General features: G+C 36.7%; 1 protein-coding gene across 2 annotated transcripts in view; it reads left to right on the plus strand.

The window, feature by feature from the left end:
- LRP2 (LDL receptor related protein 2) overlaps nucleotides 1-26,890 on the plus strand; it is a 116,565-nt gene that overhangs the window by 52,995 nt on the left and 36,680 nt on the right. For both annotated transcript variants that reach the window (XR_010369291.1, XM_064434543.1), the window contains 26 exons: nucleotides 158-369; nucleotides 836-1,020; nucleotides 1,896-2,124; nucleotides 3,210-3,387; nucleotides 5,346-5,474; nucleotides 6,858-7,024; nucleotides 8,778-8,921; nucleotides 9,903-10,012; nucleotides 10,907-11,084; nucleotides 11,401-11,614; nucleotides 12,068-12,307; nucleotides 12,441-12,629; nucleotides 13,591-14,511; nucleotides 15,054-15,219; nucleotides 15,691-15,849; nucleotides 16,765-17,054; nucleotides 17,983-18,186; nucleotides 18,443-18,472; nucleotides 18,561-18,803; nucleotides 19,413-19,538; nucleotides 21,184-21,303; nucleotides 22,077-22,208; nucleotides 23,077-23,278; nucleotides 23,711-24,006; nucleotides 24,486-25,002; nucleotides 26,581-26,733. Coding sequence is in view for 1 of the 2 variants with exons in the window: in XM_064434543.1 (XP_064290613.1) it covers nucleotides 158-369; nucleotides 836-1,020; nucleotides 1,896-2,124; nucleotides 3,210-3,387; nucleotides 5,346-5,474; nucleotides 6,858-7,024; nucleotides 8,778-8,921; nucleotides 9,903-10,012; nucleotides 10,907-11,084; nucleotides 11,401-11,614; nucleotides 12,068-12,307; nucleotides 12,441-12,629; nucleotides 13,591-14,511; nucleotides 15,054-15,219; nucleotides 15,691-15,849; nucleotides 16,765-17,054; nucleotides 17,983-18,186; nucleotides 18,443-18,472; nucleotides 18,561-18,803; nucleotides 19,413-19,538; nucleotides 21,184-21,303; nucleotides 22,077-22,208; nucleotides 23,077-23,278; nucleotides 23,711-24,006; nucleotides 24,486-25,002; nucleotides 26,581-26,733 (5,734 nt within the window). In the remaining variant the exon portion in view is untranslated. The remainder of the gene's footprint in view (nucleotides 1-157; nucleotides 370-835; nucleotides 1,021-1,895; nucleotides 2,125-3,209; nucleotides 3,388-5,345; nucleotides 5,475-6,857; nucleotides 7,025-8,777; nucleotides 8,922-9,902; nucleotides 10,013-10,906; nucleotides 11,085-11,400; nucleotides 11,615-12,067; nucleotides 12,308-12,440; nucleotides 12,630-13,590; nucleotides 14,512-15,053; nucleotides 15,220-15,690; nucleotides 15,850-16,764; nucleotides 17,055-17,982; nucleotides 18,187-18,442; nucleotides 18,473-18,560; nucleotides 18,804-19,412; nucleotides 19,539-21,183; nucleotides 21,304-22,076; nucleotides 22,209-23,076; nucleotides 23,279-23,710; nucleotides 24,007-24,485; nucleotides 25,003-26,580; nucleotides 26,734-26,890) is intronic.

The raw sequence follows: 26,890 nt of genomic DNA on the forward strand, positions 1-26,890 counted from the left end.
GGCCTGAGAATTGATTTGAATTTTTCCTTTCAATATGTATGTCTAGATACTACATTTTTGATGCTATAAGGTCATGTTAAATTACTCAGTGTTTCTTTTTCTCCCAGTTACTGTTGAATAGCTCATTGGTTTATTTTAATTTCTATTCCTCTGACAGAATCTGGGAATCTTCTTTTGCTGGTGGCAAGTCGTAATCAAATTGTTGTGGATAACATCACTTCTCAGTCACACAGTATTTATTCTCTGGTTCGGGATGGCACAAATATTGTGGCTATTGATTTTGATTCAATCACAGATCGGATCTTTTGGTCTGATACAACACAGGATAAGATTTGGAGTGCATATCAGAATGGGACTGACCGAAAAATAGTAAGTTTTGCTGAGTAAGTTTTCTTGTCTTTTATGGAGACAAAATGAAGACACTGTATCTTCAGCTAAAAAAAGGGAAGAGAGAAATCCAAATATAGTAAGAAGAGAGATAACAGAGGCAAAGTGAAACAACTTTGTAGATGCTAAGATAACATTTCATATAGCTGTTTGAAAAAGGAAACCGAATGCTTTCAAGAAGCCCTTTTTTAAACATCAAAATAAAAAATGGTTTTCCTATTAGTAAATTCTAGCTTCTTCAATACACTTGCGGAGAGTTAGCAGGAGTGTTTGAGTTTATGCTTTGCCATAATTTTGAATATGTACCTCGTGATTCATTCTGCATAATAGACCTAGAAGATATTGGAAACTTGGTTAATCATTTTCCATATCTATAGAAATGCAAAGGGAAAAATTTAATATAGTCTTTTTTTTCCTCCCCCCCACCTGCTTTTGTGTCATTGAACAGGTGTTCGACAGTGGTGTCACTGTGACTGAGAGTATAGCAGTGGATTGGGTGGGTCGTAACCTTTACTGGACAGACTTCGTTCTGGAAACAATTGAAGTCTCCAAAATGGATGGGAGCCACAGGACTGTGCTGATCAGTGAAAATATAACAAACCCAAGAGGACTAGTATTAGATCCCAGAACTGAGTAAGATTTTTCAAATTATTTTTTATTAAGATGCTTATTTTATGATGCAACTATTAAAATTTAAGACATGCCCAAATTGTATTGGAACTGTAAATGACAAGTGGCAGACACAACTTAAAACAATTTAGCGTGTTTGCAGAGTTGATTAATATTTCAAGTCATGAAGTAAATACTGGTGATATGTTGCTCTGTTTCAGTGTGACAAGGTGGCTTTTTACCTATAAAAGACTTTTCTACATTTTCTTCTGAGTTAAGAAGTATTAATTCAAAATTATGATGTATCTCTTCAGTTGGTGGTATATCACAAACTTAATGTGATTTCATGTCATATGCCTACCTTCATAGTTCCAAGTGTGAAATAATTATCTAGATTGTGTTGTTATCGCAAAAGCACCTTCCCATTTCAGACAGCAAATGGTATAGAGTTAGTGTGATGATTTGAGCTGTTCATGTACTAAATTTTACTCTTTTTTTTAGGTTTTCAGTGCCTTGAACTCTGTTTACTGCCAGTTTCAGTGCTGTTAACATTATCAATGCAACCTGTTAGAGTAAAATCCTGTATTAAATTATTATGTAGCTGCTGGAGAATGAGATTGTAATCGACATTAAAAACCAGTGACACCAGTAGCTTCCATATGCTGCTATTATTGAAAAATAGAAACAGCAGTAGAAGTATTAAAAGAATTTTTGAAACAGAAATTACTGTAATATCTTCAGTAAGCATGTTGCTAAAATACGTTATTTCAGTATCATTATGTAGGACTGTTCACAGAGAAAGATTGCTTCTATTTTTGGCTAATGACTCTTTATGTAATGTTTCTCAATAGGCAGCTAGATTTTTTCCCAGATTGCTAACCATGAGTTACTTTTTTCAGTGCTCATGTAATGTTCTGGACGGACTGGGGCCAAAACCCCCGCATTGAAAAAGCCAGCATGGATGGCAAAATGCGCACAGTGATTATTAATAATAAAATCTACTGGCCCAATGGACTTTCCATTGATTATCCAAATAAACTTCTCTATTTTGCTGATGCTTATCTTGATTATATTGATTTCTGTGATTACAATGGAAACAACAGGCGACAGGTGGTTGCAAGTGATCTGGTAAGACATTAATAAGGACCCGTTGTTTTTCTGTGTCCCTGCTGATAGTACTTAAAAATATTTTATCATTGTCATAGACTTGTGTGTATTTTTCTTCAAAATTATTGAGTGAAGCAGATGTGGAGTATTTTATCTGCTTCCTGCTGCTGAAAAAAGAGAAATTGCCGATCCTGTTCAGTCTCTCAGCAGAGTCTAGAGCTGCATGTAGACTTGGTGCTTTATAACGTTCTCATCTGTTCTGTCTGCATGTATGAAATCTGAAGGTGACATCTAACACTGCTGCTACTAGATGGTGCATTTTCTGTAGGCAAATATAGTAAAGAAAGCCTGGAGAAACTTTTCCTGGTCTTTTGTGAGTGATTATTGCTACTATTCTTGACAGTTGTGGAGGGTTTTGTGCTATGACTTGTGTGCAGCAACTCCATCAAGACCATCCCTCTTACAGTCTATGTCCCAGTGAAGTACTGCTGACAGCTTGTAGCACTGTCCTTGTACCAACACAATAGTGCAGATGTTCAGCTGGCACACAGAAACTGTATCAAGAACCATGTGAATGTTTTCAATAATTGACTCCTGGGGCTTTTACTTTTGACTGGAGAGACAATTAGTGTAATATAGGAGCCAAGGCAATATTTCCACTCCTGGTTGTCTGAAATCTAGATAAGCCACCTTCTTTGATCCTCTGGTAAATTTTAGGGGAGCTTAACAAGAATGCAGGTTCCTGACAGGTCCATAATTCTCACTAGACATTTCCTCTTGTGCTTTTGAAAATCTACAGTTGGCTCTTTATCTGTGGGTTCTGCCCAAAATAGTTAGACTGCTTTGTTAATTCCTCATTCTCTTCAGCTCACAGGGTCTATATAGCATTCCACTTTTAAAAAAATATATATTTTCCTCATTATTAATGTATTGTTTTTAGACAATACATGATATTTCATTTTTTTTTCTGAAAAATGTATTTTGATACACAGTTGCTTCATTATTTATTTATTTAAAACTATGCTCACCTCTGTTATTACTTCATTGCAAAGCTTTACATCTGCAAATCTCCAGAAATAAATTGATAATCAACCTTGCCTTTTCAGATATTGCAGCATCCACATGGTCTAACTGTCTTTGAAGATTTTGTGTACTGGAGTGACCGCTATACCAATCGAGTAATTCGGGCCAATAAATGGCATGGAGGAAACCAGACAGTTATGATTTATAACATTCACCAGCCGTTGGGTCTTGTGGCAGTCCATCCTGTAAGGCAGCCTAATGGTAAGTTCATCAAAACAACTTTGGTAATTGCAGAAATAAGCGTGCAGTAATGTCATGCATTGGAATACCAAGAATCAGTATTTTCAACAAATAGGTTGGGTTAAAACAAGCAAATAATTCATATTATTGAGTTGCAACTCTTCAGTCTGGTGCTAGGGAAAGTATCCACCTAGGCAGCATTTCAGGATAATAAGAATTTTAAAGAATAACAAGGAGGTAGTATGTACCGTTTTCTTGTATTTTATTCTGAATGTTTTTACAAGACAATTGAAGCATTTTTGGAAAGCATTTTAATTAAAAAAAAATCTCTCTGTGGAATACTAGGTTCAGTTTCTTGTGCAGTAATAATTCTTTTTGAAAAGATTACTGTCATCAAGTTCCTCTGAAAGTACTTCTACACTATTTTAGTCAATTAAGCAATAATGATAAGTAATCCCCTTCATTGCATTAAATATTCTCTCTGAGATCTTGTGCAGGTGGTCTCTTGCAGCATAAAGACTAAAAGCTTAAAGACTACATTATTTCTGTTAGGTAGAGATCTCTCATATCAGACTTTTTTGTTATTTCATGGCATGACTTGAAGAGTGAGGAGCATGTTGATATGAATATTATCTTTCAGTCTTAGTTATATTTCTTGTGTATGGAGTGTTTCCAGCTAATAAATATTACTTTTTTTTTTTTCCTTGAAATACACCCCCATGCCAGGGAAGATGGAGACTTCCCTGAGTATCTGAGTAAGGCACTAGTAGTTTTGGACCACTTTTTTTTTTTTTGGACCAAAGGCTTCCTCAGACATGTTCAGAACTAAAGCCACCTATTCTCACTGTAAAATGTTCAGTTAGCAGGGCATAGCATTAATTGATTCATCATAATTATGGTTGAGAGGTTTTGTTTTACAGCCCAAGGTTTAAAATATTCTATCCCTGGAGAATTTTTTCTTCTTTTTCTTAATTGTATTTAGTACATTTTATAATTTTTCATTCTGAATTATTCTATTGTACTTTATGTGACCAGGCAAAAAAGGAGGGAATAGAGTACTTGCAGAATAGCAAAACATACTGCTGTTGACAAATGAAGAAATAATTACATGCTGACTGAAATTCCAGATGCAGTAATAAAACTGTCATCCACTCTCCTCTTTTGTAAACCATTGGATCTTACAGTAACCAGAGTTTAGATTTTTTAATACTGATTACATGAGCAATTTTCTTACAGTTTGAGTTCTGAGTTTATGCCATTATTTTATTGTCATGTTAATTTGTTTTCAGTTCTTGTTAGTTTTTATGTTAGCAACAATTGTGTAAATTCCTGGAACTTGCAAGCTTTTTAGAATAAGGTCTGCTGCCATTGCTAAGGATGTACTAAAAATCTGATTTTTGTTTTCTTATGACGATTACTCATTCTGAAAAATCTTCACCAGCAAGTTTGTGGAAGTAGTTTAGATTGAATTTTAGTGTAGTGTAGGAATAATAGCAGTCAGGAGAGATCTTCAGTGTCTTTTTTTTACATTTTACAACTTTTGGTTCACAGTTTCAAAGTGAGCTAAGAAATTCACGCTATTTTTGAGTAAGATGTTGCAACTATTTTCTCTTTAGTTTCTCCAAGAAGTTTCAGCAAATAATTTACATCCTCCATCTAGAAGGGTTATTGCAATCAAGGACTGCAAATCCCACAGGTTTCCCCATGCAGTTAAGAAAAGTTTCAAATAGAATTTGATAGTTTTTTTTGTGATGCAGAAAAGTTGCAAAGATCACTATGATAATGTGCTGGTTTTCCATGGAATATTGTATCCTGTCACAAGTATATTGTATTGCTTGTGGTTCTTAGTAATTCATTATTTTAATTTTAAAGAAATAGCAAAACTGTCTTAGTTCTGGGTTAATGTTAGTAACAATGAGAATATTCTCTCTAATTGCTTATATTGTTATAGCTGCTAATAGTTCCTTTCTTATTTTCAGGTGTTAATTCCTGTGCATCATCCCCCTGTAGCCACCTCTGCTTACTTTCTTCATCTGGACCACTTTTTTTTTCCTGTGCTTGCCCTTCAGGATGGATCCTTTCTCCTGATGACAGGAACTGCATGAGAGGTAGGGCAGTATTAATGAGATGATAAAAAAGACCTGATATTGTCAAATCCATCCCTCTCCCAGGCAAAATGCATACTTCTGTGGGCTGCTGCTCATGAAATCAGTTTGGGCCACTCCAGACAGACTTCATTTAGGACACATGGAATGTACTTGGCCTAAAGGTTTGGAGACAGGTTTGGGAAAGAACTGAATCAGAGATTCAGATTCTTCATTTGGGAAAAATGGGTGAAATTAGTTTTCTTATAAGCACTTTAAAGAAGCCTCACTTTAAAATTTCTCACCACATGGAATGTCTGGCTGTTGAAATACATATTGAAGGAGCTTAGTATCAGTAAAAAATAAAAACATGCTGTGTCAGATGATTGTGTTCATTGTAAGTGTTCAGCTTGGAAGCAGGGATTGTGATTGTAAGAGTGTCAGGATGCAGGACTGGAAGGGACTTCATTGGTCACTGAACTTTGTTTCTTTGTTGCCCTTGGCTGCGAATACATGTTGCCTTCTACCAGTCAAGCTTCAGTCTTAGATTAATCTGGGTTCTTGCCCCTAAAATTCACAATTTGAACCTCACAATTTTGATATTTGGAAAACTAGTTTTCTGTTCAAATATAGTCTTTCCTCATTTTATTCCCATTTCTGATGCTATTTTTATCTTTCACAATAAATAGCATGAGTAGTTGTCCTTTAGCACTGGTAGGTTTTGTTTTATTTGTATTTGACAAATACTTCTAGAACACAGAGAGAAGTATGGAGAATAATTTTTGAGAGGTGCAGTGATGCTGTGTTTTGTATTTTTTCATGCCAGAATTTTTACTGCAAAATTTATATAAATGTGTTAAGCAGCCAGTAAAGAAAATCAAAACCAAACCAATGAACCAAGTCTTTGATCTATTATAAAAGAGGAAATGGGTTACTTCTACAACAACCCAGTTCTTTGTTAAGTGGCACATGGGAAGAAGAGGCTAGGATTTATTTGTTCTCCAAAGTGCAAAGCACAAGGAAGAGGAGAGGGAATCTGTGTTCAGGAGATTCTCTTCCCCGAGTCCCTAGCAGATGAGAAATGCAGTTGCTGACTCTCAATCTGCAGCTCTCTGATGCATTTTCTCAGATCACCTGATGCACTGTCCTTTGTCTCATTTACTTACTCCTTCTCAGAATTTGGATTGTGATTGCACTGTGCTGAAACTTAAAATGTTACAGCAGTTTAAATAACTGATAACTGTGTTCCTAGTGAGGGAACAAACCTTTACGTAAGTGGTTTCAAAACATCACTGGTAATATTGAACCATTCTCAGCATCAGGGAACTTTTGGTTAGGAGGGGGAAAGGTATCATAATGCCTTTTTCTTGACCAGAAGCAACTCTGAATTACTCTTTGTTTTCACAGTTGAACACCCTTTCCTTATTGCTGTAAGAGATAATATAATTTACGGAATTTCTCTGAACCCTGAGGAGAAGACAAATGATGCTATGGTTCCAATAGCAGGAGTTCAAAATGGTGTTGATGTTGACTTTGATGACTCTGAACAGATGATTTATTGGGTTGAAAATCCGGTAAGTTACTATTTGTGTTCAAAATGTGCACTAAATTAAAACCTTTTTTATTTTTGAAGTGTTTTGGACAGAAAGACGTTAGCTTTTTTTTGTTGTGGTGTAGTGGTTTTTTGTTTTGTTTTGGGGTTTTTTTGGTTATTTTTTGGGGGGGGGTTGGTTTTTTCGTGGTTTGGTTTTTTTTTGTTTTTGTTTTTTTTTTTTTTTTTTTTTTTTGTTTTTTTTTTTTTTGGGTTTTAATTTTTTTTTTCTTTCTTATTTGGTTGGTTGTTTTCCTAGGACGAGTAAGGAAGCTTCATCTCTTTTGTAAAGTAGTTCTTATTTTTGTCAGCAGAGACATCTGATTAGTGTTTTTTTCTGGCTCGGAGGCATGAACAGGAAACACTGGAGAGCACTGACAGACCCACACTCTGAGCTCTGCTGTGTTGTAGTCGACTCTCTCTGCTCTCTTGACTTAGGAGTCAATTCTGCAAACACAGCCCCATGGGAGCAGTGCATGGGACACAGTGACACTTAGCACTAGAATGAATGTATGTGCATTTAGTCTGAGCACTTAGTAAACTATCATAGAGAAGCATCTCTTTAAATAGAAAATGGTTGCAAACTCACAATAATTTCCAGGTAGCACATGTGAGGCTTATAGATTTAAAAATTAATTTGAACTAATTCTTAATAGTTAATTATAATTGTTTGACTAATTACTTTTATTGCTGGTCATGAACTAAGAAACTCTATGTGTTTTATAAGGCTAACTTGTCACAAAAAACAAAAGACAAAAAATACATAATTTTTGTGAATGGAGACACTTTAAAGGGAAGATATCTATGGTCATCTATGAGACAGATGTGATAGGAAACTACTGATTCTGCAACATGTCTTCACTCTCAGAAACTTAAAAACAATTATTTTTGTCAAGAAAAGCAATAATTAGGTCTTGGAGAAGTATGATGGTAGATAAGGAGATTTCTGTAATTATATTCTAACAGAAACAGTTCACACAAACTTGTTATGTTTCATCCACACAAGATTTTTGCTTTTTTCCCCAACCTGCTTTCTTTACATTTTGCAGCTCTGAAATAAATAAAATTTTTAAAATAACTAATTTTAAACTGTATTCTATACCACTAAAAAGAAATTACAATTTGTTTAATTATTTGTTATTTTAAAGTTAGACTGTTCAATAAAGTATTTTAAATAGACCTATTTAAGAAAATCTTTGCCTGAGAAACTCCTTAACTACTTGGGAATCTGTTTCATCTTCCCTTCAGTCTGAAAAAAAATATTCTTGGCAGATGTCAGCCAGCAGATACAGCTGACATATACAATAGTGTAGGAGGTCAAGGGCTGATACATCATTAACAGCAAGTTAAATCCTGGCAAGTGGAATGGCAGGTGCCTTTGCAGGGCAAGTGTTTGGTCTGCTTTTGGTGGGTATTGACAAAGCCGGACAAATGAGTGCCTCTGGGCTGTGCCCCCCAGCTGTATCCCTGACCTGCAGGCCTCAGGCTTCTGTTGCTCCCAAACAGAGCTGAAATGCCTGTGTCAGTCATGGATCACCCTCTGCAATAAAGATATTTCTAGTTTCTGTGCTCCATTTTATGTGCCTGTTCTGCCCTATTTCTGCCTCTGCCTTCTTCCTCCTAGAACTGCGCTAGCATTAGGAGAGATTGCAGCATAAAAATGCTAGTGTAGTTGGAATAGAAGAGTGTTTTCTGCTCTTGACATTTTTTAAACTTTTGTTATTTTTCTTTCCAAGGGTGAAATTCATAGAGTGAGGTCAGATGGAACCAACAGGACAGTTTTTGCTCCAGCAGCTGTTATTGGTGCTCCTACTGGTCTGGCACTAGACTGGATATCTGCAAACCTGTATTACAGTAACCCAGGAACACAGTCAATTGAGGTAATTATTTAAGAGGGACAATTGGAAAACAAGAGCCTAGATTTTTCACTGCTACATATACAGGTTGAAATTAGTAATATTTATTTCATGAAAAACTTAAATTAGATTTAAAGTGTAATCTGTCTGTAGAAAAATACTTTACAAACTTGAACAGAAACTTAAACATAGTCAAAAATATTGAAAGCAGTATATTCTGGACACTTTGTGCATAGATCTATCCTGCAAATTTTATTTGTGTGTAAGTCTCTCTTTTTGTTTTCTCCCTACAACACCTTAGGCTTCTAGTGTTTAACACACAGCATCTATGATGACTAGAGTTACTACTGTCCTTACTTCAAATCAATAATCCCAATGCAATGCCTCTGATAGTAAAGGAAGGCTGCCATTGAATGCAGTAAGGTCCATTCCCAAATGCTTTGATAACGTGTCATGTAGCTTTCTAGAGGCAAGTAGTCTCATGGTATGTGAGGGATAAAATTGTCATTCAGAGTAGAGAAATGGAGGATTAGTAAGATGTAATACAGTAATGCCTGTGAATAAACACATTCATTAATGTTTACTTCATTCATTAGTGATGACTTCATCACTAAGTCATTAGTGTTCTTGTTCCAAAATATAAATGCCTACTATTAAATGAAAAGGCAACTAATTTGAGCAAATAAAATGGGATGCTTCCTAAATCAGAATTTCATCAACCCATTCAGGCCTTGAAGATATAATGGAAACTGAGAGATAAACTGGTTTTATACCTAGGATCCTTGTTATCATAGGCAGGTTCTTAGCTGCAAGCAGCTCCTTCAAGGGATGCCTGTTAGAGAAGAGAGATGGTTGGAGTACGAAACAATGTGCTTTTTTTTTCCTAGTATTTGAGAAAGTCTTCTGCAATTTCAACTCCGTGTTGATTTAGGCTTCATTCATGTAATTTGAAAATGCACTGTAAGTTCTCTATTGCATGGTCTGATAAGTTAAATGTTTGCATAGGTCCTGAAGCTGCATGGTGACATAATGTACAGGAAAACACTGATTACCAATGATGGCACCTCTCTGGGAGCTGGCACACCAATTGGTTTGGCAGTTGATCCAGCAAGAGGGTAAATTTCCAAAACTGCTGTTGTATTTGCTCATGAGTGTATTCTCCATATTTTTCTTGTTTTTTAGGGTTTTCAGGTTTCATCCTAGACTTGACATGGTTTTATTTGTTTCATATTTGTGCAGAATTTATTTACTCTTTATAAGCTGTAAAAAATATATGCATAGCTTCCTAAATGACTACATAGATGTTCATCCTCCTTAATTTACAATATGCTTGTATAGTACCATTTTTTAATTAAAAAAAAAATCAGAATATTATGATTGTGAAAAAATCCCTGAAAAATGGGAACCCAGAATAAAGAGCGCTCCAAAGTCTTTCTGTAAAATATCTTGTGATGTCTGACTTGAGCCTAGTAGAAAGACGTATTACTTGGAAAAATGTCACATGTCAAAAAGCATAGCACTAATTTTAATTTTGCTGCTTGCTCCCAAAAAGAACAATTTGCCTTTTCTCTGTTTCATCTAGGTTTTTTCTGATTCTGTAGTTTTAATTGAAAATTGAAACCAAACTCGCTCTGAAATGTTGCAGCCATCTGTGAAACAGAATTATTATTCTCTTCCTTTTATATTATAGTTGTAATACTCTAGTGCATTTATCTGCTGATCGTATCATGAGATGAAATAGGTGAGGTTATGGATTTCTAAAAATTACTTAAGAGGCATTCCTCTCTTCCAAGAGAACCAGGTGTTTATCTTTGTCAAGAGAACAAGCATTCTTCTCTTTCTCAGATTAGCTCTTTTTCATTGTGGTTCGATTCAACATGAGCTCTGCTCAGCATGTGCTGGAGTATTTGACTGACAGAGCAATCGGCTTTAAGCATATACTCAAGTGACTCTGGTCCACTGATTTCTCTTGCCAGTTCTGCTAACAGATCTGATAATGTCTGTTACAGGAAGTTGTACTGGACAGACCAGGGAACTGACAGTGGTGTCCCGGCAAAGATTGCCAGTGCAAACATGGATGGCTCAGGCATACAAAACCTCTTCACTGGCAACCTGGACCATGTAGAGTTTCTTACCATTGACATTAAGGAACAAAAGTTGTACTGGGCTGTTACAAGCACAGGAATGGTAGGAGATATTTTTTAAATAATTGCTTCTTTACCTGTCTCTGTATCTATGGTTCACATGAGTGATTCAGTTACTTAAGTTTTCTCTTATAAATGGGAGTTGCAGGACCAAGCAAAATCTGGATAGCTGTTATTAAATACCATCAAAAGTATAAGATCAGAAATCATATACTGCCTACCTTTTCTTCCTACCTTGTACCTAAATATTTCATGGACAAAAGAGATTTTAGTATCATGCATTGCATTTTAGTTTTATATTATAACACTGCACTGTTGCTATAGGAAATATAATCTTAATCTTTAAAATGTTTTCTTAGATTGAGAGAGGCAATGTGGATGGTACAAATCGTGTGACTCTGGTGGTTCACCTTTCTCATCCCTGGGGAGTTGCTGTGTACGGTACCTTTCTGTACTACACTGATCGAGATTATGAAGTAATTGAACGAGTTGACAAGGCCACCGGTGCAAACAAAGTAGCACTGAGAGATAATGTCCCAAGACTGAAGAGCCTGCGAGTGTATTACAGAGACAGTGAGTATTTGCTTAGAGAGATGTTTCAGGATATTCAACTTGCAAAAACTCGAACTTTCCTTAGAGACAGAATGGTTGCTCTTTCAAAGGATATGCTTTTATTTGGCTTACAGGAAAAGTGTCAGAAGCATTTTGCCTGGTTTTGGTAAAGAGATGCTCCGCCATCTAATTAAGGCATCTATTGGCTCATGTAGTTTTATTAAAATCGTGTTGACTAAGAAATGTTGTGACTTTAGCTTCAAATGTGTTTTACCTGACTGTTTGCCTCATTGATCTTAGATCACAAGAGACCAATAACCCCAGTACTATCACATCGGTGCTAAAATGTATTCTGATTAGGACCTTTATTTTTGTCAGCTGATTGTTAATACTATACAACTATATGCATTTGAGTGTTTAACTATAGGTGTTTGTGATGATACAGTTTTTTTTTGCCATGTATGTCTTTTGCAGATTCTGCTGGATCCACAAATGGCTGCAGTAATAATATTGGAGTTTGCCAGCAGCTTTGCCTGCCTGTACCTGGTGGATTATTCACCTGTGCCTGTGCTACTGGCTTTCAGCTAAACCCTGATAACAGAACCTGTTCCCCATACAGTTCATTTGTAGTTGTTTCTATGCTCTCTGCAATTAAAGGATTTAGTTTAGAGACATCAGATCACTCTGAAGCCATGGTACCACTGGCAGGAAGAGGTATGTGAATATTATAATAGGAAAAAATCTTGTCATGCCTAGGATTTTGGCATTTCTTTCTAGCATAGCACATACTTTAAATAATTTAGTTTATATAAAAAATCATTAATTAAAACTTTTCAAAATATTTCAGGACGAAATGCACTTCATGTGGATGTTCACATGCCTTCTGGTTTCATTTACTGGTGTGACTTCAGTAGCACAGTTTCTTCTCAGAATGCAATACGTAAAATTAAACCTGATGGTTCTTATTTTAGAAATGTTGTTACAAATGGAATAGGACGAAATGGGATCCGTGGCATTGCAATTGACTGGGTAGCAGGTAAGCACAGCTGAATTTAGGAGAATGTTATTCTTTACATATTTTAAATTTTTTATGCTAACATAAGCAGATTCTAATTGAACTATTTTGAATGGAAGTGCCGTCATTCTAGCTTGTGGTTTACGTTTATTTATATATATATATATATATATATATATATATATATATGTAAAGTTGAAAGTGTATCAGAGAAGATGTAGAGAGCCTGGTGCTTTAATATTTGTCTTAGGCCTCTGTTCTTGTCTGTACGTTTGTATGTACCTGTGAACTATCATTGTGAAAACATGTACCAGAGAAGAATGCACAAAACCTGTGTTATGACATTGTAAATAAGAAAGGACTTTTTATCTACCCTCAGACTGATGTGTACACATATTATAATTTATAATGAAAAGTAAAAAAAGCAGAAGAAATATTTATCATTGAACTATAATTTCCACTTGTACTTCCCGTTCCTATTTAAACATATTAGAGATTAATTGAAATATTAACTCTTCAGAAAATATTAATCAACACCTGCCATTAGTACTTTAGTTTTGTATATATATGTATATGTACTGTGTATATGTTTTGCAAAGGTTTTTCTGTTGATGGATAGGCTTGTTGGGATGGGTTTTAGGATAATCATCTGTTGTAAAGACTTAATTTACTTCCTGTTTATAGTCTTGTGCCATAATATGGATTTCATAGTTGTGTGTTTTAAAAGGCAACTGTGCTATAGATACCCATGGCCATCCATGAGAATTTAGAAATTAATTGAATACAGTCAGTTTGGCTGTATTCTTTCTAATTCATCAGATGGTAGTCAAGTACCTTATGCTTCCAACTGCTAACATATTTATGATGGTTACTCATTTTGTGGTTTGGTATTTTAGCAACTTGTGTTTCTCAGGTATTGATGCTAATATTAACTTTCTCTTTTGCTTTTCTGATTTGCTTTGTTTTGGTTTTTTGTATACAGGAAATCTTTATTTTACAAATGCCTTCCTGACAGAGACTTTTATAGAAGTTTTGCGTTTAAACACAACTTATCGCCGTGTGCTTCTGAAAACTACCATAGACATGCCAAGGCACATAGTAGTTGACCCAAAAAACAGATATCTCTTCTGGGCTGATTATGGGCAAAATCCAAAGATTGAACGTGCTTTTCTTGACTGCACCAACAGAACAGTTCTTGTGTCTGAGGGCATTGTCACACCTCGTGGGTTGGCCATAGATCACAGCAATGGCTACGTTTACTGGGTGGATGATTCCTTAGATATGATTGCAAGAATTCAGCCTGATGGTGGTGATGTTGAAATTGTACGTTATGGCAGTCGCTATCCAACTCCATATGGTATCACGATCTTCGGCAATTCCATGATCTGGGTGGATCGAAACCTGAAAAAAATCTTCCAAGCCAGCAAGCAGCCAGGCAATACTGATCAGCCAACAGTAATAAGAGATAACATTAATTGGCTAAGGGATGTTACAATTTACAATAGTAATTTCCAGTCACGTTCTCCCCTTGATGTCAACAACAATCCTTGTTTGGACAACAATGGAGGTTGTTCTCACCTCTGTTTTGCCCTCCCTGACATTCAGACACCGAAATGTGGTTGTGCCTTTGGAACACTAGGCAGTGATGGCAAGAGATGTTCCATTTCAACGGATGATTACCTGATTTTTGCTCTTGAAAATGCCCTCAGAAGTATCCACCTAGATCCTGAAAACCACAGTCCTCCCTTCCGCACAGTCAATGTGTTAAGAACTGCTGTGGCCCTGGATTTTGACAGCATAAACAACCGAATATATTTTACACAAAGTTATCCTTCAGGAACAGGAAGAATCAGTTATGTTAGTATTTACTCAGGAATTAGCTCTCCAACTGTAGTTGCATCTGGTAAGTGCACTGAAATATAGTACAAAGTAATCAGATACTTTAAAAATATTACCTGCAGCACCTACCACTATCTCAACAGGTATTTTTATGCTAAAGGTCAAGGTCGACCACTTAGTTAAGATATCTAATAAAATGATACTTTTTCTTTCTCATTTTTTCCTTTTCTGAGATTCTTATTTAATCTTGATCCCAATTAAATGGAAATATAAAACTGGATAGATATTATTCTGTATATAAAATGATACATAATAAATTAAAATTATATGTAATAAATTAATATAATGGAGTGAGGGAGGATTCTTGCTACTTGAATAATAGCAACCAGAACTTAAATCTATGTGAGGGAAGGTTCTTTGTAACACTATTGTATACCCAGGTCTGCCTGATTCCCAGGTATTACTACACCAGGTTTTTAAATGGACAGATTTGCAATGGCATTTCAAAGAAGTCTTCGGTGTAGCCAGATTATAATAGATGAAGAGTGCTGAAGTATGTCAGGAAAGGGTGCTGAGCTTGTGTGTGTTTGCTTGCATGTGCCTAAGACCTGGGGACTCCAGATGGCATAGCCTTTGACTGGATCAACAACAGAGTTTACTACAGTGACTACCTGAATCAGACCATCAGCTCGATGGCTGTGGATGGATCAAACCGCACAGTGATCGCCCGGGTGCCACGGCCCAGAGCCATTGTATTAGATCCCTGCAGAGGGTATGTCTTGCACTTTGTTTTGACTGCAGGTGAAACTGCAAATTAGACCTTGACAAAGACTGCCAGAGACTTCCTATAACCCTAACCGTTTTTCTGTTGTGTTCCTTGAATGCTTCAGAAGAATCCTTGTTTCAGTATCAGAACATATCCTGAGAGGATTACTGTATGATGCTGTGCTTTTAATTTCATTACCAGTTATACTTAAAACATGTTATAATTAAAAAATATAAGAAAGAGCTTAACTGGCTTTACTGGATTCACATAGGAGCTGGAAAAAATTTTCTGAAGTTCACTTAGTGGACCCCAGTGATCCCTCTAGAAGACTCCCTTGTCAGTGCGAGCCAAAAGAGAGGAACATCTTTTCCTGTAGTTTTGCAATGCACAATTCAGTGAGCGACACAAAGGTGGAAACACCACCAAAAGCAGAGTTTGTGAGTTTTGTTTGTGAAAATATAATTGTATTATTGACAGGTATATGTACTGGACTGACTGGAGTTCAAATGCAAAGATTGAACGAGCTACACTTGGAGGAAACTTCAGAACACCCATTGTGAGCACAAACTTGGTATGGCCAAATGGACTTACCCTGGACTATGAAGAACAGCAGCTGTACTGGGCTGATGCAAATCTGTATGTATTGATAACACACTTGTTGGTTTACATTTAGTTAATATTTTAATAGCTGTATTCATTTTTCCTCATTTCTTAGCTGGTTAGCATTTCAGTTGAATTTGGTACTTGGCATTATAGAATGCTACGAGTTAATAGCAATACAGTGTCAGGTTTTAATATTGCTGTGAAACTACTGTGCAATAAGTTATATTATGTCACAATGTAGATTTTTTTTCTCTGCTTTATGCACTTGCACCTACTGTCAGTTCGTTTGTCTTGCATGCAGTTTGGGACTTTCATAAGTGTCTTCTCCAATGAATACAATTGCAGTACACATTTTACATTATTCATTGCTCATGGTTAATGCCTGTCACCGGTGGAATTTGGCCTCATATTCTTGCTGTTGCCTACCAGACAGAGCTCTACCCTTGAATTTGTGCCACAGAATTTCTTCCATCAGCAGGAAAGTTTTAAAAAATGGTTTAGTTTTCTAAGTATTCAAATTTACCCATGGTCTCAGAGAAACCACTGCGGCAATCAGACCTTTCCCCTCTGATTCCTTCAGCATAGAAGTTATTTTTCAGACTTTTTTGTTGTATCGGAAGAGTGTTCTCTGTAGTGTAATGAATCCCATGGCCTGTGTCTCTATGGAATCTTCTGGGAAGAAGGTGGCTGTTTGGATTTATCTGCATGCAGGAGGGCGAGGCACTTGTAATGGGATGTCTGTTTTAAGGGGAATTCAGGATGTGAAAAGGAACGTACACTTTTCTGTTTCAAACTCTAGTTAATGGAGTTGGGGGAGCATAGCAGCACCTGAGATACTGGTGAGCACTACTGAAATGGTGGATGTCAGTTGCCAGACTAATTAGGGCATGGTTTTATACATAAGTTAAAAGACTTCTTTAAGATGTTATAATTTCTTTGTTATTGTAGGCAGAAGATTGAGAGATGCACTCTCACTGGTACAAATCGTGAGGTAATTGTTAGCACTGCTCTACATCCATTTGCAATGACAGTGTTTGATCAGCACATATATTGGACAGACTGGAACACACGGAGCATTTATAGAGCTAATAAGTATGATGGTTCAGATCAGATTGTAATGATCATGAATCTTCCACAAAGACCAATGGATATTCATGTCTGGGCAAAAAGTAAGCAGCAGCAGTGTATGAACCCTTGCAACCAGTTCAATGGTGGCTGCAGTCACATCTGTGCACCAGGTAAGCTGTTGTGCTTGATACTGTGAGCTATTACTCTTGCCTGTATTAGGGTTTAGACTATAACAATTCTAGTCACATGGGGACAGCTGAAATATTTCTTACTGTTCACAAATTTTTAATATCTCTTTTTTTATAAATGCAATCAAAATAATTGCCATTTAAGATCATGGTATTTCACCAACACACCTAAGGGTTGTGTCTGAGAATCCTCACAAGTGAAAATTATGGGTTTCTCTAACTTAAACAAAAGCATTGTTTTCTGAGGTTTAAAATTTCCTTGGATGAGACATGAAGTGAGTGCTGCAGGATGTGCTTATCTTAAGAGTATATGCTCTTACTGATCAGCTGTTTCCTACAAGACATTCTAAAAATTTATGGTTGCTATTTCTTTACATAAGTGTTTCATGTGTTGTAGATTTTTGGGAGTTATGATCCTTGACATTGAAAAAGTCATTCAGTGCCTGTTTTCATTTGTAGTGTGTTACATACCATTAAAGGTCTATCTTTCCTGAAAACAACAGAAACTTCTCATTAATTTTGAGAAGAGCAGCTTGCCTATTGCAAGAAATTTTGAACCCCTGTTTTGATTTTGAGGGATAAAGTATCCGTGTATATAGCTGTGATATTTGAAAGCATCACGTGCCATCTTGCTGCCACTAAAAAGGCATTTGGACAACAAACAAGTACTAAGATACTCCAAATTCTGGTCTCAGTTCCTCTAGGGAACTCTGAAATAACTTTTGTTATTTCAGAGTAAATAGAAATAAGTAAATAAATCGCGTAGGAATTACGAAAATTGCTTTGCTTTTTAAAGTGTTACATCTGTGAACATTTTCACAGAAACCTATATAATACATCAATGTTAAATTACTTTCCTTTTTGTTGTGTCCTATTTTTATTTTTTTTAAACTGTCAAACATAAATTTAGGTCCAGCTGGTGCAGAATGTCAGTGCCCCTCTGAAGGTCGCTGGTATTTAGCCAATAACAACAAGCACTGTATTGTGGATAATGGTACCAGGTGTGATACTGGTTTCTTCACATGCCTTAATGGACATTGTATCTCTGAGCGGTGGAAATGTGACAATGACAATGATTGTGGTGATGGCAGTGATGAGTTGGAAAGTGTGTGTGGTAAGCATTTTAAAGGACTGCTTTAGAAAGTATACTCTGTCTTGCCTGTTCTGTAGTCTCTGTCACTTTTATGGCTTTATGATCATGGATCTTATGGCTGTAGTTTAAGAGACAATCCCTTGCTTGCTTACAGATTTCAGATCTGAAAGACTAGTGGTTTGCTTTAGAATCCAGAAGCGCTGTAGTATTGAATTTTTGTCATGTATAGCCACTTTCTAATTTTTTAATTTAAATATGTATTTTACTTTTCATGCAGTCCGTTTTGCAGCTGTGTTTGCCCTGGCAGGTAAAAATATTGTGATTTTACTTGGTCCTTTGTCAGAGAACTTGGATTATATTTTATCCACTTTTTTTTTCTTTTTTATTTTCTGCAGCTTTCCATACTTGTCAGCCAACAGCTTTCACCTGTGGCAATGGGCGATGTGTACCCTATCATTACCGCTGCGATCACTACAATGACTGTGGAGATAACAGTGATGAGATTGGCTGCTTGTTCCGAACCTGTGACTCCCACACAGAATTTACTTGCAATAATGGAAGGTGTATATCCCTTCAGTATGTCTGCAATGGAGTAAACAACTGTTATGACAATGGCACATCAGATGAGAGGAATTGTCGTAAGTTGAGCTTTAGTACCTAGTGCCTATTGGTGTCTGACTCTCTAGACAAAGGAAGAGGGAAATATGGTTATATGTGAAGAAATCTGACAAAACCAACAAGAAGGACAAAAGTTTTTAAAATTTACATTACAGGTACTGTTTAGTGCTGTTTGAAGCAAATAGAGTTCATAAATCACATTCTGGAACACCCTAAGATATTACATAATAAATGTTGCTGTAAGTAGTCTGCCTTGAAGCGACAAATACTCATGCAGTATGTGATGTTAATTCTTGTGAGTAATTCCATGCATTTAAAAATACTATTTCAGATAACTTGGATTCAGGGTTTATGTTTTTGCAAGATTAGCCTGTAATTTGACAATGACCTTTTACTTTGTGTCATGCTATGTTAATTATACTATGTTTAATAATCAGGAGTGTATATTGTGATCCCATAATAGCACAATTTAAAATTATATACCTTATAAAAGTTATCAGTTATGTTTGTTTTCTTTAGGATGTAAACTATGATTAGTTCAATATTGGCTACTTTTGCAGTTCATGAAAATAACTGCATGACAGTGTTTAAAATAGTGCTAAAGCACTTCTTTTCCTCCCTCCTTAAAGCGGAGCGTACGTGCCAGTCTGGTTTTACAAAATGTCAAAGCACAAATATTTGCATTCCTCGAACATACTTGTGTGATGGTGATAATGACTGTGGAGATATGAGTGATGAGAGTCCTACTCACTGTGGTAAGTTAAGAGAGTTAAAGGGCCTTTGTTACTTCTCTGATACTTCTGTAATTTATTCCACTGCTCTTTTATTTTAATGTAACTCCAACTGTTCTCAAAACTTATACTTTTGTAATACTGGTTATATATGCATGATACTATTGTCTCATAATTATCTAAATAATGCTTTTAACTAATAAAAAAGATTATACATTTTTACAGAATTTTAATATAGCATTTGAGGATTGTTCCTTTTGCTTATTTTGGTCTGTATTTTTTATTGTTTTACAAGGTGTTTGGAACTTAAGTATTATAGAGGGTTGTCTTTTTCCATAACTTTAACTTTAGAATATTCTTCCTTCTAACTGAATGAATTTGTCTATGGTCTCGAATTTCTTTTAGCTCTTTCATGTGGTTATGCTTTAGCATATGATTCATTCTTTTTTGTATTTTCCAGTTAGGATATGGAAGTGCCTAAGTTTTGAATCAGCCTTAATTACAAACCAGATTAACTCTGCCAGGACATTTTTATTAGGTGGAAGTTAGGTAGTAGTTTTCCCATATGAAATACTATGGATCAATTTGTAAAACATAATGGATATTTTCAGGTCGTGATTTAGTTTTAGTATTGCCTGAGTAGATTATTTTTGCTTTCACTATTTTTTCTAAAGGTACATGCTTTGAACTAGCTGCCACAGTTTTTCTAAAATGTGAGTTCAATTTTTGTAGTCAAAATGTGGCCACTGTTATCTATGGACACCCGTGTGTCAAGAATATGTTGCTATAGTGAGCCTTGTTCTGCTTGTCAAAGGTGTGCTTTATCCCTTCTGCTCTTTATGTCCCTGCTGAATTATATAAATTGAGAAGTGGTGAAGAGCAAGGAAGAGGGAGAGAGATAAAGAATGAGAGACAAAAGAAACACTAAGATGTTAATGAGCAATAGTTAACTGTCTTTGATTTCCATCATTAAAGACACAGGGAAGAGCAAGTTAAAAGGCCAGACTTAATCCTTCTGGTATTTTGAAACTATCAGAGGGTTCAGGAAAGTATTGGTAACAACTGAAGAAATTGTCAAAACCCCTTATACATGCCAGGATCAAGGGGCTTGGCTAAAGTGCAGAGAGTACTTGCAGCATGCTGAGCTGGAGCTACTCAGTGTTATGGTTTGTTCTTCACTGTCATTAAGGAAAGGTTCCTACCAGCAATTGAAGAAAAATGGAAGGAGTAAAATTCTCTACCATGAGATATTACTTAGTGCACATTTTGATTTTCTGTAAAGCACTGAGTCTGTTATACCTGGTTTGAGCACTGGAGAAATGAGTACACTGGAATGTGGTCATTTTCTTGTGTACAAATCTCAAGTCTCAAGTATAAATCTAGAATATATGTACAGTTGCTGCATGCAATCCTATTTCCAGGGCAAATTCTGTCTACTTACTGGCTGATACACATGCCCAGGAGAAAATGAAGTGCATTTTTGCATACAAATAACAAGCTAGTTTGTACAATGAACTCTTTTCAGAGAAGCTGAGAAAATCCTCCCTAGCATAATTTTTCTCTTTCGTTTTTGGGGACTGTAATATTTTTTGCATAACATGGACTCAAAAGCAACTTAAGTTGGAAAGGTAGCAGAAAAAAAAAGTCATGCATAGGTTTTTTCTTCCAGTCTCTCTGACTTGCACAAATAGTGAGTTTCGTTGTACATCGGGACGTTGTATTCCTGCTCATTGGTACTGTGATCAAGGAATAGATTGTGCTGATGGCTCTGATGAACCTGCTTCTTGTGGTAAGTCTGCACTCAGAAGATACAACATGATGGGTTATGGCAAATCAGTAATTTGTCTTGTAGGCAAAAGCTTTAATCCAGACTAGATAGAAAATAAGTATCTTCTGAGTTTTATTCACTCTTTCTAATCTGAGTCACTGAGTAATTTGAGTTTTAAATACTTAAAGCTGTGTATGGAATATGAATGTTTTAGTTGCAACACCTTATTGCTTGTAATGTGATTACTCTTAATATATAACATCTTATCCCTATAAGACTATGATTGTAGCGAATCAAATGGCAAAAAAATAGCAAGTATTTTGGTATTGTTTTGCATGTAAAAGCAGATGTCATGCTGTACAGAAAGTGTGCATGCAGTATTACATTTGGGGAAAAAGGGAATATGGGATGCAGAAGGGAGCAGTGTTGACACAGTACATGGGTATCATAGTATTACAGTAAACAAATCCTGTATGTACAATAGAAACTGATGGGAATAAGCAGAGGAGTAGAGTAGGAGGTAAAAAAAAGGACATAGTTATTATTCTCACTGTAAAAGTAAGAATAACACAAGACAAGATTATTCTGTGGTTTCAGCAGGGCTGGTAGCTTACTTTGCACATTACTGGAGTTGTATCTTAAGAAAATGTTTTGCATCTTATACATTAAATATTTTACGATTCAGCTTTGATTTTACATTTCACTGTCCTGAGCTTCTGCCTGAAGTAGTCCTCAGTAGATTTCATGGCAGTGCAGGTTAGTTAACAAGCACAGTGATTGTGTTCATTTTTAAGTGCCCCAAATGCGGACTTGTTCGAGTGACCAGTTCAGATGTGATGATGGCAGATGTATCCCAGCAACATGGATCTGTGATGGTGACAATGACTGTGGGGATATGAGTGATGAGGATCAAAGACATAATTGTGGTAGGTGGTTAATGCAAGTAGATACTGCACTTTGTCCTGCAGGTATTTTTTAGAAAACAGCCAAACTCTCACTCACTGCCAATTTTTCTACCCTATAAAGGTGCACATTAAGCATGAGGTACAGTTTTCCTATACCTTCATTTTCATGATATTGAATCAAAATTGAACATTTTACTGGTTAAAAAAACCAAAAATCATTGTTCTAATTTTGTAATTATTCTTCTTTGTATTGTTGAGTTGAAATGGAGATATAGTTAACCTGGGTTGTGTGTATGATCTGGGCAGCTAGAGCAGCTTCAGTGGAGATACTCCCTAGTTATAATGCGCTGCATCTTGTGCATACTAATAACCATGTTTGTGGCTTAAAATCTTTAAAAACTAGTGAACAAAAGAAGTGTATCTGTGTAGAGGGTGAACAAAGAGAAGGAGGTTCACCAAGTCTGGTGCTGCTTCATGATTCTTTTGAGAACAACTGGTTATACTTGTAGTCCTTGCCCTTATTAACTGTAATACTTCTACCTCTGCTTGCTCCCTGGAGCACAGAATACCTTGAACAAAATAGGGAATAGAGGCTGTTCAGCTCCCAGAAAATCTGGCTAAAAAAACTTATTTGAGAATCCAGTAAGGTGCAGATTTCTGCATGTGTCAACACTGCCTAAGGAATGCTTTGGCTCCCAGTCAGCCTCCACGAAGAGCAATGTGCAGTTTTGTACATGAGAAGGTACAGTGGTATCTATCTCTGCATGTGCAGCAGGACATGGTTCTGCTGTGGATTATGGGTGGATATCCAAGCTGTTTGTGTGGGTGGTGGAGAAGGGTGTCACATACACAGAGTATAACTTGGTCAGTGAGTGTGCTTTTCCTTCAGCAAACCGCAACTGCACAGCAGCAGAGTTCACTTGTGCCAACAATCGACCCCCGCTCAGGAGGTGCATTCCTCGGGCATGGGTCTGTGATGGTGATGCTGACTGCAGTGATGCTCTTGATGAACACCAGAACTGCACACGAAGATCTTGCACAGAAAACGAGTTTACCTGCAGTAATGGCTTGTGCATCCGTAACACATACAGGTTTGTAACTACCTAAGCAGTTGTAGAAATTCCCAGAATTGCTTATTGTGAAGGAGCCAATTCAACCTTTGTTTTCACACCATTTAGTTGTAATTGTAATGAAACTATTTATTTGCTCTGCATTCATGCATTAGATTTGACTTGAATATGCTCTAGAATTTTCTGTTAATATTCTCATTGCTCACCATTAGCATTTAATCCTTTTTATTGTTATTAGTAACCTCTCCTGGGGTGACTCTGTCTGGCCCCTAATGCACATAAGGAATATTAGCAGGACTCACAAGATCAGACTATACAATATGACACAGTTTCTGAAAGTCTCTTCTATTTGAGCCAAAAATATCAACCTTCTTTGGGAGAGTGTATGTATCCATCTTCCCTGAAGACAGTGATTGCCTTCTTATGTTTGAAGAAGTGTTCATTCTTCTTCAGGTGTGACAGGCGGAATGACTGTGGTGACAGCAGTGATGAAAGAGGATGCATCTATGAACCATGTCAACAGCACCAGTTTACTTGTCAGAATGGGCGCTGCATTTCCAAAGCCTACATCTGTGATGGGGATAATGACTGTGGTGATGAATCTGATGAGCTGGAACATCTCTGTAGTACACCAGAAGCGACCTGCTCTCCCCATCATTTTAAATGTGACAATGGAAACTGCATTGAGCTGGTTAAAGTCTGCAATAGGCTGGATGATTGCTTAGATAACAGTGATGAAAAAGGATGTGGTATGTATACATTCATTTGTACTGTCTAATTAAAAAATCTTAGGCACCTTTGAAAAAATACACTCTTAAGACAATTCCTTAATTCCAGTCCTATCTATTCCATGGCTATTCTTCAGAAATTAAAATTATAAGAAATGTAACTTTTTAATTTTTTTGCTTTAATTAAGTCATACTTATGTGTTGCTTTAACTGACTATGTCGATGAGCTAATGATATAAACAAAATGTATTTCATACATTGTTATGCATTGCCCTTGCATTTCCAAAATATGCCATAGTCCATACTTTGCACTTGGTGTTTTGTGACAGACTTCAGAGGTAGTAGAATAATTTTATATTAGATTATGTTTTTTACTTTTTTTCCTTTATTACAGTAGCCCGCATCCACATTCAGCATTTTCAGGGGGTAGCAAGGAGAGAAGTGACTGCACTATTACTCTGCTAGCTGGCTCCTTGAATAGAACTCCTTTCCTTCCCCAGGTGTAAATGAATGCAGTGACCCTTCAATCAGTGGATGTGATCATGACTGTACAGACACACAGACAAGTTTCTACTGTACTTGTCATCCTGGATACAAACTTATGTCTGATAAACGGACTTGTGATGATATTGATGAGTGCAATGAAACTCCATCAGTATGTAGCCAGATTTGTGAGAACACAGCTGGCTCCTACATCTGTAAGTGTGCCCCAGGCTATATCCGGGAGCCTGATGGAAAAAGTTGCCGGCAAAATAGTAATATCTCCCCATACCTTATTTTTAGCAACCGTTACTATCTGAGAAATCTCACAGCAGATGGCCAGTCTTACTCTCTCATTTTGCAAGGACTGAGAAATGTGGTGGCACTGGACTTTGACAGGGTGGAAAAGAGGTTATACTGGATTGATGTGGGGAGGAATGTCATTGAACGAATGTTCCTAAATGGGACAAATAAGGAGACAGTGATAAATGATGATGTGCCCAACGGGGAAGGTATCGCTGTTGACTGGGTTGGCAGGTAAGAAAATACATTTTTTGTCTTTCTGAGCTACTGAAGAAATGATGTGTGAAGGAGTTTATCTTAGGGGTTTTTTCCCCACTCCATATGAAATTCCAGATGAGTAGTGAAATACTTTGGGTTGTGGATGCAGTGTTACACAACTGTTCTGAAATTGTTTATTAGCATCTAATACATAACACTTAAATTACTCTGATATGTAGTATACTGAGGTTCTGTCAGACTTGCTCTTCCATTGATCATTTGCTAGCAGTTGTTGGGATTGGCATGAAGGTTTCACTCTGCATAAACAAAATATTGTAACAGGTAACTAGATCCCAGTGAAGTAAGAAATAGTAAGCCTTAATGAAATTTAGCTCCTGTACCCATGTGAAAAGCATGTGTCTTTGGCTCTTGAAAGTTGAACCTTTAACTGACACACTCAAGCAACATGATCCACATAATTTTCTGTCAGGAGGGCAGCATGTGGGTGAGGTAATTGGAAAACACATCTCATTATGGTAAATTTTTAGTTGCCTGCTGTGTTTCAAAAAGTAGTCTGATTTACTGCCACAGAACCTCTGTCATTGTGTGGTGGCCACTCTAAACCTAGTGATAATTAATGTTGCCAGAAGCTCGAAATGCTTTATGAATCATGGAGAGATGATGAAGCAAAAGGCAAATTTTAGCTGAACTGGTCCTACAGCTTCATTCCTAATACAGATTTTGAATTATTGAATTATTTCAGCTACCATTAGTTATGCTTTCAGTCAGTTCTTGTTTAGGTGTTCCAGGCAGGCTGAAGAACAGTACAATGGTTGAATTATCCTGCTTGTTTTCTGTGCAGAGAGAGGATTAAAGGATGCCATGAGATGCAGGTTGGAGAAGACTTATCTCCTCCTCCCTGGTGGGGAATGGTGCTACTTAGGGTGGTGTAGGCAGAATTATATCTGTGAGGCTATTTCTGGAATGACACTGTGGATGCTGGAGCTGACCAGCTCTGCAGAGAATTTCAAAGTATCCTGCTGTAGTTCTAATTGAATTTAATATTTTGCTTTTATGCAGGCTTTAAAAAAAATCATCACTTCTGCTTGTATGATTTCTTGGCTTACAGCTGTAATTCCCAGGCAAAGTAATAGAAGTGTTAGAAAATTCATGATGAAGTTTAAATTAGGGTGTCAAACCATTTAGGACTTTTCTGCCTGTTTGATGAGAGCAGAGGTGGCAGCATGAAACAGTTGAGGGTTCTCTACAATGGCTTATAGCCCTGGTCACAGTCCATTGCACTGCGTGTCTGTTTTCCTGCTCCTGGCCTTTGTTGGTAGGAAAGAAATGGAATAGAGGTTTAGGAATTTGTAGGCAAATGGCATATTATTACTCAACTGGGCACCTGCAAGTTTGAATTTGGCATCACTGATTGTGGTTACAGGAAAAACAGAAGTGAAAAGGGCAGCCTGGAGCATGGTGTAGAAGAGATGTCAATGAAGTATGTGTTTGTTTGCAGTGGATACATTGCTTCTAGGAGAAAAAATAATTAAAGATGCTGTAAAGCAAAATAAGGGGGGAAATATTTAATAAATTAACTCTAAAATATTTCAGAAAATTGTACTGGGTGGATGCCTATCGAGATTGTCTCTATGTCTCTGAACTTGATGGAAGATTCCGGAAAAAACTGGTGGATCGGTGTGTGGATGCCAACAATACTTTCTGCTTTCAGTATCCCAGAGCAATTGTTGTTCATCCAAAATATGGGTATGACCTTCCAAGAGTCCTTTTCCTTTATTTTGCAAATAATCTTGCAGTATTCTGAAGGAAATATGGGCTGCTTGCATTTAGATTTCTGTGGTGTTAGCACTTATTTGCAGCTTAGGAGAAATAGTAGCTTCCCTGTTGTGGGTGTATATGCATG

This window comes from Passer domesticus, chromosome 10, assembly GCF_036417665.1.
Source record: "Passer domesticus isolate bPasDom1 chromosome 10, bPasDom1.hap1, whole genome shotgun sequence".
NCBI classification, from domain to species: domain Eukaryota; kingdom Metazoa; phylum Chordata; class Aves; order Passeriformes; family Passeridae; genus Passer; species Passer domesticus.